Source organism: Saccopteryx bilineata, chromosome 2 (assembly GCF_036850765.1).
Source record: "Saccopteryx bilineata isolate mSacBil1 chromosome 2, mSacBil1_pri_phased_curated, whole genome shotgun sequence".
NCBI classification, from domain to species: Eukaryota; Metazoa; Chordata; class Mammalia; order Chiroptera; family Emballonuridae; genus Saccopteryx; species Saccopteryx bilineata.
The window spans coordinates 332,820,157-332,833,796 of NC_089491.1; the positions used below are offsets into that span (position 1 = coordinate 332,820,157).

Sequence of the window (13,640 nt, forward strand, 5' to 3'; positions counted from 1 at the left end):
ACAGAAAAGTGTGAGGATGGGATCTGTCCTCAGGGATCTTACAGGCTGGTTGTAGAGTGAAAGATGACTGAGATTTTAAGCACAGGTAACCGCTAAGAGTAATAATGATAAAAATGATCAAATAACCAGCACTACAATAGATTGAACCTTTCCATGTCAGGCATTGTGCTAAATAATGTACACACACAGTCTCGCCTCATTCACACAACCAGCATGTGACGTGGGTATGTTGTTATGCCAGCTTTACAAATAGGGCAGCAGAGGCTCTGACTGGTACAGGAGCTTGGCCAGGGACCCAAAGCCAGTAAGTGATAGAGTTAGGGTGTGAGTACAGGTCTCTGACTCGAGGCACCTGATAATTCATCAGTACTTTGTTTTTCTGTGTCTGATTCTGAATGAAAAACCAACGGTACTATTTTCTAAAATATAGCCAGAGGATGGAAGGGAGAGCTTATTTGGAGAGGAAAAGGACACTGAGTTAACAGTTTTGAATTTGATGTAAAAATCGGATAGTAAAGAGAAAGTGTCCAGGAGTCCACTGGAATGGCTGAGGATGCAGAATATCTGGGACTGTCAGCATCACCCAGGTACAGAGCATTTCTGTAAGTGGTGGTTGAAGCAGTGAGACTGGAGGCAGTGAGAGGAATCCGAGACAAGGACTCGTCCCATGTCTGGTATGCATGTTCCCTGCACATCAAACTCGGAACTCACTGGGTCCTCCTGACACCTCCCAGGTGTTGTGACTGGGAGCTCTTTTCCCATGTTGCTTCCATGATAGTGCAGGTATTTCCCACCTGAGGCAAACTAAACTCCCTTCTCTCATGACCTCTATCTTGTCTCAGACATGATGGCATTGTGATCTAGTGCCTGCCTTCTTAGAAGTGTCTGGGGACCATTATGGCTGGACACTAAGCCTTATGGCCCTTCTCATCACAAATTCTCCTTTTCTCCCAACACAGGCATTGAATGCCCCAGAGGAGCCAGAAACCTCCCAGGCTTGGTGCAGGAGGGAGAGCCCTTCAGTGAAGAAGCAACGCTTTTCACCAAGGAACTGGTGCTGCAGCGAGAGGTAGGACATCTTCTGGTCGCTTCTCCTAGAAGGAGGGGTGAGAAGGTGGGGCTCGCTCCCGCCAGCGTCTCTCTGCCGTGGGGGAGACCAGCCTGTCACTTTTCCCGGTACTCGGCCTTCTGCCTCCGCAGTCCATCCTGTGTCTGCCCACACCTTGTTTCCTGGAGCCCGTACTCATTGGCCTGCCACCCCAAATGGCTCCTCCCCCTTGGTGTGCTGGGATGCGTGGTGATCACCAGGCTGGCCCAGCTAGCCGCCTGCTGCAGAGCCTACAGCTTTGCAGTCCTCCCGCTTGGTGAATTAGGCTGTGCTGTCTGCCTCCAGCTGGATTTAGAAGCTTGACTAACCCTGTCAGGGGCCAATTTTCTTTGAACATTTATTTGTATCTTTGAGTAATTGCATTTTCTATAGCAGGTTTTCTGACTTAATTTAATTGTATTTCAGTTTCTGCCTATTGGGCTGGCTCTTATAAGGCAGGAGGTAGGCCTTATCTCAGCTACTGTGGTGCCCATCTACCTGTTAATTTTTATCAAGTCGTAGGCCCCAGCTCCATCTTCTCTCCAGGACTCTCAGCCACTAATCCTGGTGGGTGGACCCAGGAAACGAAAAAAGGGTAGGGAGGGGGGCTGGGTTCAGGCTTTGGGTTTGAGATCTGCCTTTGTCCTCGCCACAGAGCGCCACTAGCTTCCACGCAGTATTGTAATGTGCATGGAACTGAAAGGTATGGGCTCCTAGAGGTTATCTTGCTCAGGGGTCTTTTTTTTTTTAATTGATTGATTGATTTTAGGGAGAGAAAGAGAGACAGAAACATCAGTCTGTTTCTGTATGTGCCCTGACTGGAGATTGAACCCATAACTTTAGCGTATGGGGACAATGCTCTAACCAGTGGAGCCACTCAGCCCCAGGGCTCATGGGTCTTTTTAGATTTTTGAGAGCAGACTTGTGGGCCTCTTTGGGATGTTAAGTGATACAGGTACCTGTTTGCAAGTTCTACATCCCTCCTTGATGTGAAGGACCCGCCGCCATGTTGGTGTGAGAGGCACTGAACTGGCCAGCCGAGATGCTTAGGCTGGACCACCTGGCCTCAGGAGAACTACTGCTTTGACTCCTGACTGAGCAGTCACTTTTGCTGTCGCCACCTCTTTGGGGTTTCTCCAGCACATGCCTTCTCATTTTGTGAGAGGAGCATGTAAAAGAATTCTGAATTCTTAGTTTGAGAGAGATGGTTCCAGTTCTCAAACGTCCGCTGCCGCCACCGGGATTGCTTCACCTCTGCGGCCAGCTAGACAACGAAGACAACGAAGGGCGGGCTCGGCCCCTTCGCTGGCTTGTCAGTATCACATTGCCCTCTCGTTCATTTTTGGTAAGATGCGTTTATGTTCATGAAGAAGAAATCCTTATATTGCCATGCAAGGTACCTTCTTCCCCCTGTACCCCATTTTGTAACTGTACAGCGTAGCTTGAATTATCATTTAAAGATAGCTCCTTGATAGCAGCAGCTGTTACAATTTGTGAAGTGGCCCAGGGATCACGTAGAAAGGGCCAGTACTGTAGAATGTTCTTGTATGTGGGCCTTTGGATAAGGAACTACAGAGCAGTTTCATGTTGGAGAAAGCAGAAGAGTCCATTCAGTGTCTTGACTTAAAGATATTACAGAGGAAGGAGCAACAGATGTTTGTTTATTCGTTGTTCTTGGAAAGAGGAAAGAAATCCCCACGCTGGTTGCCCAAGACATTTGTTAGAAACGTCTTCATCAGTGACTATCTCAGTGGTGCTCCTATGTTGCCTCCCATTTTTCACCATAGTCATCTTCCTGTTGTTTCTCATCTAAAGTTTCTTTCCTTTTCTTTTTCTTTTTATTTATTTATTTATTTTTAAATTTTATAATTTCTGAAGCTGGAAACAGGGAGAGACAGTCAGACAGACTCCCACATGTGCCCGACCGGGATCCACCCGGCATGCCCACCAGGGGCGACGCTCTGCCCACCAGGGGGCGATGCTCTGCCCCGTCGCTCTGCTGTGACCAGAGCCACTCTAGCGTCTGGGGCAGAGGCCAAGGAGCCATCCCCAGCGCCCGGGCCATCCTTGCTCCAATGGAGCCTTGGCTGTGGGAGAGGAAGAGAGAGACAGAGAGGAAGGAGGGGGTGGGGGGTGGAGAAGCAAATGGGCGCTTCTCCTATGTGCCCTGGCCGGGAATCGAACCCGGGTTCCCCGCATGCCAGGCCAACGCTCTACCGCTGAGCCAATCGGCCAGGGCCCTTTTTCTTTTTCAACTCTTGTTTCCCCAGCGAATTTTCTTCCCAGTCATGTTTCAGGCATGCTGGTGATACCCCAAAGCACACTTTTTGACTACTAAAAGGAGTGAGTGGCCCTTTTACTCTCATGGTTATTATGACCTTACCTTTGTATATTTGCTGATATTTGGCTGTTGAAAAAGATAAAATTTTTCTCCATCTTCCTTGAGGCTCTAGGCATATGAGTGAGTTTGCAGATCCTTAATCTAATCCAAAGTTGATATTTATCTTTCTTGTTTGTAGTGTCTCAGTCTTCCACAGCCCTAAGTTGGGGGGTCTCTTGATAAAGAACCTTTCTGCATTTTCTTAGCTGCTCGTGTGATTACTTGAGCTGACACTTTGAAAGGTCTTTATCCAGAGGAAAGGTGAGTGTGGCCTAAAGTAAGAAGGTGGAATTTTGACTGAAGGAACCAGTTACAGCCTATTCTGCTGGGCATTTCTCTTTATATAGTATATGACCACTGTTTTCTGAACGGTGCAGGAATGGAGAGGTATTTGTTTTGTTATAGGTTTATTCATTTGCTTTTATGTTTAAAGTAGCTTCATTTTTATTCCGTAAGTTGTTCTGCGGAACTTTGCTCTTTTCTCTCCTTCCCCCACCCCTCAAGGATCTAGGGCAGTGGTAGTCAACCTGGTCCCTACCGCCCACTAGTGGGTGTTCCAGCTTTCATGGTGGGCGGTTACGGAGCAACCAAAGTATAAATAAAAAGATAGATTTAACTATAGTAAGTTGTTTTATAAAGATTTATTCTGCCAGACTTAGCGAAAATCCGACATAAAGTACTTGGTAAGTAATTATTATTATATGCTTTAACTTGCTGTAACTCTGCTTTATAAATTTTATAAAGTTACCTCCTTACTTTATAAATCACCATTACTGTGGAACCGGTGGGTAGTTAGAAAATTTTACCACTAACAGAGATACAAAAGTGGGCGGTAGGTATAAAAGGTTGACTACCCCTGGATGCAGAGGTCCTGCCCACCTTTTGGAGGAAACAGCATTAGTTTCAGGAGTGCCTGAGTGCAGGTCTGCAGCCTCCCTCCCACAGTTCTTACCTTTGGGGCAGCCTCCACTGCTCCGCCTTCCTCCAGCACCTCCTGTGGGGCCGAGCAGCTGCGATGAAGACACCACTGATGGGTGTTGTGCCTTACCCCTCTCCCTTTGATAATCAGATTTAGCTCGCATAATCAGGTATTGTGAAGATGTGATTGCCCTTAACCCTGCCCTCTCTCTCCCCTTAAAATATTTTTTTCTATTATTTTACTCTTGGCCAGAATTCCTCCCCCCTCCCCTGCTGTCCCCATCCCTGTGAAGCTTCATCATTATGTAGGAAAGGAGTGGCACTCGGCTATTTGGATTCCTCAGCCCCTCGTGGGCCCCTGTGTGGGCCCCACAGAGACGTGGCCATCGTTGAATGGGTAACCTGACTTGAGGATATGAACTGCGGGGCAGGGACTGTGTAATGGACACTGCCCCTTGGTCAGCCCTCTGCCAGGGAGGCGACAGAAAGCTGGGGGCAGGGTGCCTGGCCCTGAAAAGTGACCCCTGTTTATGAATAAAGTACACCGTCTTGGCTGTGGGTAGGCAGCCCAGGATTGCTGCCTCTTCTCTCTTTTGAGAGAAGACCATGTGGAGCCCACATGGTCACAGACAGGTCTGTTCCTTATGTTTCAGGTGTCCCCCACCCCCATTACCCTGAAACCTAATAGTGCTGCTTTCCTGGAATGTGTGTTCTAATGACGCGAGTCAGCACAGATCTAGTGACATCTCTAGCCATCACACAGCCCCGTTTTTCTGAGTGTCTCCCCTGCCGCCGTTCATTGTGGTTCTTCTTTTCCTCCATCTCTTCTCGTGGACCTCCTCAGCCATGGGCATTGTTCCTTTTCCTGAGTTGAGAGTCTGCGAGGACTGGTCCAGGTCAGTCAGTGGTCTGGTTCTCCTGTTCTTACCCCAGGGGTAGATACCTGACCAGCTTTTCCCTGATTCCCTTTGTGACCTTGAACACTAAAGCAGCCAAGAAACTCTCAAAGGACCTCACTTATTTTTACTCAGAGGAAATAGAATAAGCTCACCTGTTCTTCCCAGCCTGGCTCAGTTGATGTATAGCAGGGTGAGCAAATCTAGCCAACTGCCAGTTTTTATAAATAAAGTTTTATTGAAACACAGCCACATTCATTGTTCTGTGTCCTTTCTATGGCTGCTCTAATGCTATAACGGCTGAAATGAGTAGTTACAACAGGCTGTACTTTTAGGCCTTCAAAGCCTAAAAATTTACTATCTGTCCCTCTCTCAGAAAGTTTGCCGACCCTTACTATGCATTTGGGTTTAAAAGGCTTGTTAAATGAGTTTGCTCACGTCCCTGCCTTTGAGACTGGACTGCTTCTGGACCATCAATGTGAGGTCATGTGTCTTTTGCTATAGCTGTGACTCTGAGCTCTGAGGGCTGTCTCTTAATGGCATGTGCTTGGTGATGCCCTTTGCCCGCCCACACCCCCAGGACAGCTGCCTCTGGCAGGCAGCTCCCACACTCCCCTCCGTGCTGCCCAGGATAGGAAGGCCAGGTGCAGTTTCCCAGATGGGAAGTTGTACTTGTTGCCAGATCTTCCCAGAAGTAGTGGTGAGAGGTAGTATTAGCTAATGGGGAGATAACCAGCTTAACAGTGCTGCACACTGCTAGGTTTTCCCACTCCACTTATCATGTGGTCTTGAGTAAATGAGTCTTTCCTGCTTTGGGATTCCTGTCTGAAACTCTGAGCTAGAGGCCCCCAGCAATACTCTTCTTTTGAGGCCCTTCCTATAAGTAAAACAGTCATCTGGGAGCTCTTCTCACCTTCTTCCCAGACAGCCAGCTGGCCGGCACAGGCACACTGACCAGCCACCACCAGTATGTACAGTGCTGGGTCACTGGGAGGGAAGCCTGCATTTCTAGAGAGGGGGCACAAGGTGGTGTTAAAGAGATCGATACCACGACTTAACCTCTTCACAGTTCCGGGCTGTAGGAGGTGCAATTCCCCGGGGCAGGGGGCAGGATACAGAGGTTTGGTGATCATGTCCAAAACCTTTCTCAGTGACCCTTCGTCCTCCCTGAGATCTCAGAAACTGCCCTCTGCTGCTGCCTGGAAAATGACATCCTCAGGCTGGACAGCTGAGCTGAAAACTCTGGCTGCTGCCCTGACCTATTTCCCTTCTTCCTGCTGGCATCAAAGGGAGGCTCTCCCCCTGGGGAGCTCATTCTGCGGAGCACAGTCCTGGATTCCCTCTCTCCCACCTCCCCTTGCTTTTGTACAAACAAAGATGCAGAAAAGCTTTACAAGCAGCTATTGCGGTTTGAAGAACACGTATTTATGTTTCTGGAAATATGGACTCAACAGCAAATATCAGGATGTATTTATGGAGGGATATTTGTCTGCGAAGGAAAACTCAGAATAAAAGGGAAGTGTTTGTATCTCCTGTTTTAGCACCTAGTCCTTCCTCTTGTCTGAAAGAGAGAACCCTGTCTAACAGTTTACCTTTGCTCAGAGTGGTGCTCCCCTTCCCCACCCATATGCGCTCCGTCTTTCTCCTTGTGTCCCCACAAGTGCTGTTTTGTTTGCCCTCCCCCACCTGTTCCCAGCCGTCTGTGGGCCCTTCTCTGTCCAGGAGACCCAGGGGCGGACCCAGTAGCAAAGTCGTATGTCTAGATCAAAGCACTGAGGACAGCCTAAGCCACAGGGAGATTTATGGGGGTGAGGGACAGCTGCTCCAGGTGAAGCCAGCGGCAGACTGCTCTTCAGCTCTCCCTGAGTGCCGTGCCCCTTGGTACCCCTCACTGAGCCTCCACAAATAGAACCTGCTGGAAAAGTAAGCCAGCTGTCCAGCAGTGTCTCACTGACTTACACGGAGACACGCTATTCTAGATCGCCGCTGCTGCCAGCTCTAGCCCACGAGGCGTGACAGGCGACGTGGGGGTAAGGCTTTTCTCACCTCCCACACTCTTTTGACAGTTCATCACCCACCAGTGGTCTTTATGTGTTGCCATTTAAGGCTGTCTTCTTTGAAGGGGGCTCAGGTAAAGATCTGTGTCTTAATAGTAACCAAACTTTCCTTTCATATAGCATTTTCTAGCATAAAAGTGCTCTCATGTACAATATTTCATTTTAATCTCACAGCAAGTCTGTGAGAAAAAGGTCCCTGTGTTATAGTTCAGGACACAGACACAGTGACCTGCTCTGCTCACAGCGCTCCTTGTAGGCCAGGTACCCAAACCCAGTGTTCGCATTTCAGATCAGGAGCTTTTTCTCCCCAAGCTTTGCCATTAGATGGTGATCCTCTTTCAGCCATATTTTCTCATTCCTCAACGTTCAGATATATGGAACTGGTTAGTTTGTAAAGGGCTTCCCTGAAGGTCCAGCATTGACTGATGGTTCATCTCCAGTGAGGAAGCACAACGTCTGAGTCTGGGTACTCACAAGTCTGCTCGGGGACCTGAGGCAGCGCCTTTCAACCCATGTGCCATGAGAATTCTTAAAACATGCAACACCTACTTTCAGGGGCACTGACCTCTTTTCCCTTAGACTCTCAAATTTAAAAAAATGATACAGCCAACACAACAATAGTTGTCTGGTATGAATGAATCAAAATTACACCTGTTTTTTCTTTTGTCAGATCAGCAAAATATATATATATTTTTGGTGTGCCGCAGAATTTTAGTAATTAGTTTGTGTGCCACGAGATGAAAAAGGTTGAAAATCACTGATCTAAGGAATTTGCTGTGGACATGCCTCCCTGAAATACGCACTGTGCTCTTGTCACAGTTCTTGTATCTTCTGACTGCCTCATCCTGCTGCATCTGTTGTTTGACCCTTGTGGGCCTTACTTTCATGTAATGATTCTGCTGTAACTATTTTGCTTCATTTCAGATTGATCGTGTATATGATCAATATGAAATAGGACTATGTATATCTATATCAATAATCCTAATTTTAATCTTTCTTAAAAAACAAACCTGGCTAAGTAAATACACTGTTTATAAATAATACAACTCCCCACTGCCTCTGGGATAAAGTCTCATTTTCTTAGTTTACACATATCTTTGATTACCTCTCCAACTTCATGTCTCACCATTACTCATTTCACAATTTGCACCTCATCAGAGCTGATCTTATACTCATATATATACCATTTTATTTCTTCCATCCCTTAGGTCAACTTATGCTCTCCATTTAGTATATCAACCATCCCGTTTCTTTGCCTGCCCTTCAACGTATACTTCCTTTTCTAGGAAGCCTTCCCTTGACCTCCCCTCCTAAGTGCCCTTACTTCAGTCCCCGTTGCACCCCATGCATGCATCTGTCATCCTGACCAACAATGTTGAAGGATCTATTTGGTCTCCCCGCTAGAGTGTAAGCAGTTCAAGGATAGGAACTTGTTTTTGTCTTGTGTTCTTTGTATTTTTGCCTAGTATGTAAGAGATGTTCGATAGATACTGGTTAAACTAACCGATACCCTGCGACCCAATTCTAGAGATTGGGAAGAAGGCCTGTTCTGTTGTCCTTTATAGTTCTTTGGGAAAATTCTCTAACTGAGCATTTGTGGGGCAGAGAGGAAGACTTTGGAGTATGAATATTGAGGTTGGACACATAGCTGCTAATTCAAGAACTTCTCATTGAAAAAGTCCACAATCAAGACCTAACTGACCTCCCTGGGTCTCCCCATCTGTCCAACTAGAATACTTAAAGGTAGTGAGATAATAATACGTGTTTTGAAAAAATCCCAGTGTTCAAAAAGGAAGCATTAGTGTCCCTTCATCACTCTCCTAATTTAGACTCCTCGTCTCTCCCTCCCTGGTATCTTTCTTATCCTCTGCTTTTTGCAGATTAAACTATTAATAAAGTAAAAGGCTTGTTTTGAAGTTCAAGTCAACAAATTCCTGTTCAGTGATAGTGTGTAAGCACCATGAGAGTACCAGGCTGTTATCCGCCCACTGACAGCCCCTTCATTTCTGGGCTCCTGGCCCTCACCGAGTATCTCTAAAAGCCCTAGAAGGAGGTCCTAGCCCTAAATGCTAACAGCATCACAATGAGAAGTATTGAGGCTAAGGTGAAGAAAGGGGGATACTGTCACATGGCCTTTTGTCCTGCCCCCCTGGCTGCTGGGTCTCCTCTATCAACTTCTAAACTCAGATAGCCAGTCACCGGTAGCTTCCTCAAGCAAGCTCAGCAGCATTTGCTGGTGGGTGCTAGTGGGAGCCAGCAGTGTGCTGGCTCCAGTGGGATCCCTCTCTGCAAAGCTGCTGGCTCAGCTCGGCTGGAGTCTATTTCCCTGTTCTTCTGCTTAGAACGTTCATAGCCAGTCAAGCATAGAATTGCATCCATTCTTCTGAAGTAGCTGCTGGGCCTAATTTTTCATTGGCTTGGCCATGATCCCATTACCTGTAATTTTGTCACACAGGCTGGTGGTTATAGGTTGGATAAGCCTCACTGCCCTCCAGAGGCCAGTGTTAACATCCCAGGCTGGCTGTTGGGGTTGGGGGCAGGATAAAATGGAATAAGGTTTAAGACCTCAAGCTATTTGGCCTCCTTGAGCCAAGAAGGCAAGTCTCAAGGATGTAATTATGTCTCCGGGAAGAACATTCTATTCAGCAGGAGTCTTCCTTTCCCTGGGGAGTTGGTTCCTACTCTTGTAAAGTCTTCCTTGAGAGACTTTCATGTTTTCTCTGCCAACAAGAGGTATATAGTCCTTAGACCTAACACATCCAGTTTCTTCCACAAGTAGCCTTCACAATGCCAGGCAGGCCCTAGCACTAGTTTTTCTGCTCTCTTTAGTACTGACCCATGTCAGTGTCCCAAACGTGACTTCTTCTTGCATCTTTCTACCAGAATGACCCACAGTGCTTTGAACCTCATCTAATTTGAGGCCTGGAACTAAGTATAGGGGGCAGGGATTGCCATTGGAGAAGGCAGTTTACTGGCTCACTACAAGACTATTATTACAATCACAAGGTCATGAAAATCCTTCAAACAGAACCTTGCTAAGCAGAATCCCTTCCACCTATTGTATTCAATTCTGTTCTCCTCTCCGCTGTAAAATGATGTTCTTTATGAGCCGTCCCTGGGGAAGACAGCTATTGCGAGGCACTTGTAGCCTCCTGGTCTACCTTCTGTGCAGCTAGCTGGAGCCTGTGACCCAGAACAAATGGAGAAATGCTATCAGGAGGTAAGAGACTGCTGGGCTCAGAGGTGAGGATTGCACTAGGAGAGCTAGGTGCTATTTGTTTTCATTAGATGTATCAGATGCCCCTAGTAACAATTCCTCATTTCTCTTACCTCTTCAGTCGTCCTGAATACTCACTGCTTCTTGAGTTTTGATAAGAATACCCTTAAAAAAAACCCAAAAATTGATGTTCTTAATATAATAAGAAAGGCTGAAGAGAAGCAGCTCAGAATTTTTGTTTTTCAGGTGAAATCCCTTATTATGAAGTCTGTCCACTTCCTTCTGGAAGCCTGATTGGGAAAATAGTTCTCTGTTTGAGTCGTATCTTTCAACTAGCAGGTCACACAAAAGATCACTCAGACAGGCTTGCGTGCAGCGTGCTGGGGGACTTCAGGCCACATGGCTCCCTGTTCTGTTTCTCCTGGCCATCCGCAGACATTCCCACTGCCTGTGCTAATCATTTCCCCTTGGAATTATATAATTCAACTGGTATCTTTTTAGAACACAGCTCTTAATGTACAGTCGCAGGGCTGCCTGCGCTGCCAGCAGAGAGCAAGCAGATTGTAGATTGCATTTCCTCTCCAGGTAACACAAACATTCCGGTGTTCCACATGGGACTCCCTCAAGAACACAGGAGTGACTTCTGGTAGATGAGCCAAGCTACCCTGCCCTCTTGTCATTATCATGTCCACACCCTGTGTCTGTTGCCAAGGACTGGATAAGATCCTCCATGTTCCAAACCAGGCTGTATTGATGAACTTCCCATTTGCCACTCCACCCGTGACTGTTTCTGGTTAGCTGAACTTAAATGGATTTTGAAAATGAGAGTGACCAGTGGTCTGTTATGAAAAGCTGTGGTGCATGAAATAAGATTATGAGCAGGCTTTAGAATTAGTAGCAGAGGTGTCCTAACCTGGTCTGAACAACACGTGTCACATATTCAGGAAGGACAAGCTCATTCTTAGAGCCATCTTCAGAACATGTAAAGGCATCTTTCCCTTCCTGGCCATGTAACAAAAAACTGTGTTAGGAACATGTGCAGAGTCATATCTGGGGTCTCACTCCAGCTTCGCCTTTTACTCTGTGGCCTTGGACATGATTCTTAGCTTCTCTAAAACCAGGCCGGTTTTGTTGTATAGTATCACTCAGTATGAATGGTGCCCCTGGGGTTGTGCAGTGCAGCAGCCCTGCTAATCTAAGTGTCTCACCTATAACAAGGGTATGTTTTTCATAGAAATACTGTGGGAATAATGTATACATGTAAAGTGCCCTACTCTGGAGCTTTGGTATATAGGAAGCACTCAGGGAACAACAGCTTACACTATCATTCTTATTATGAATGAAAGTGCTCTCAGGGTTTAGGTAAAATCTGGAATTAGAATATCAGTGTGGACAAACCACTCTACCCAGAGTAGGGAGGTAGGCTGGGCATAGGCATGTGTGTAGGGAGTAACATTCATATAAGAATCAACAAAGAACAATATTTAGTCCTCTCCAGTGCTCAACACACCCCAGAGCCAGTGATGGCTGATACGTACACGCTGCCCTCGCCCAGTCTTATATTCATGGTAGACATTGCCAGTCAACAACAGCACTGTATTGGCTTAGGACTCAGAACCTTTTCAAAAAGGGCTCTTAGAACCTACTACAAGTTGAGTGGCTTTGGCACTTGCATTGATAACCTATTTGCCATTCTTGGGCTAAGTTCTCAGAAGAGTGTTTAAGTACCATCAGTGTTCTGCCAGGCTCTTTTATGAAGTAAGATAAAAGACAGGGTCTCTTTGCTGCTACTTCTGCAAGGTTCTACACATTAGAACCACTCCTTCTCAGGCCATGCAGCATTTGGCGGAAAGTTAAGATCTGGAGGTGATGCCAAAGAGTCCGGACCTAAGCACAGAGCCTCTTCTGCACTTGACTATGGACAGATATAGCCAACTATCACCAAGGGGTGGTGGGAGCAGCCAGGATCCACAGATACCTGATGGACATCTGAGAAATAATGACTTGAACTGCCATAGGAGTATTTGGAGGTAATCTGTCAGTACCAGGGGCTCTCCATGCTTCCTTTCTGTTTACATGGTCCCACTATCACTGCAACTTGAAAATGAGGGATAGAAGGACGACTTATCTAGATCCTGGCTTCCTTATCTTCTAAGGGAATAGCAGAACTCTTTTCTGTCCCCACACCACCTGACCACAACCACAGCGGTCCAAGATTGCCGTAGGTTTATCTTTGATCTGTATTAAATTGGAGAGTTGGAGGATAGTGGAGCATCAGGCAAGAGCTCTAAAAAAAATGCCTAGGTGTTAACCAGGGTTGAAAGGGACAAGAAAAGAACCCCAAGACAAATCCTTTGGGTCAGTCACTGCAGCAAGAACAAAAGCTCTCCATTGAGCCAGGAGAGTTGAATTAGAAACTGCTTCACTTTTTCTTTCCAGGTTAGCTGATGCCTCTCTCTCCTCCCTTTCCCTTCTCTTGATGCAGTGGGGTTCTATTTAATGTTTACTAGAAAAGGATCTTGGCATTGAATGTCCAACTAAAGGTGGAAGACCACACAAATAAGACGAATAGGCCCCTATGTCCCCTACCAGAGACTGCGTATGCTGCTTTGCTTCAGAATTCCCTCCAGTGCGTGAGTGCTGGGATGCTGTTACCTTTCCAGTTAAATAAATCTAAAACTACTGACCCAGAATTTCTATAGCAATGCTGCAACCTTATATGAGGAAATGCAACAAATAGTCCATTACCACTGATTGGATATGGATTTTTGGCTTGGCCACTTGCCACTTGGTAATTTTAGAACAGGGTCACTTTCGGAATTGGAAGATTCCTTGTAGGAGGGTACTGGGTTTGCTAAATAGTTGTTTCTTGTCTTTTGCCCTCTCACAGCTATGCTCCCACCCCTGGAGGGTAAGGCCAGCCTTCTGGCTGCCTGGAAGGGACAGCCTGGTCTCATCTTTCATCAGCCTACAGGGCTGCAGACGTGGCCGTTTCCAAACGCCCAGGGTGCACTTAACCACTTCCTCCTTCTAATCTCAGCACTTCCACTCGAAACACATCAGCAGCTTTGTAACTTGCGTTTTA

At 46.6% G+C, this 13,640-nt stretch overlaps 1 protein-coding gene across 1 annotated transcript in view; it reads left to right on the forward strand.

The window, feature by feature from the left end:
• Positions 1-13,640, forward strand: part of SND1 (staphylococcal nuclease and tudor domain containing 1) — a 445,599-nt gene that overhangs the window by 342,962 nt on the left and 88,997 nt on the right. Inside the window, exon 16 of the mRNA XM_066262225.1 lies at positions 960-1,069. Coding sequence (XP_066118322.1) covers positions 960-1,069 — 110 coding nt within the window. The remainder of the gene's footprint in view (positions 1-959; positions 1,070-13,640) is intronic.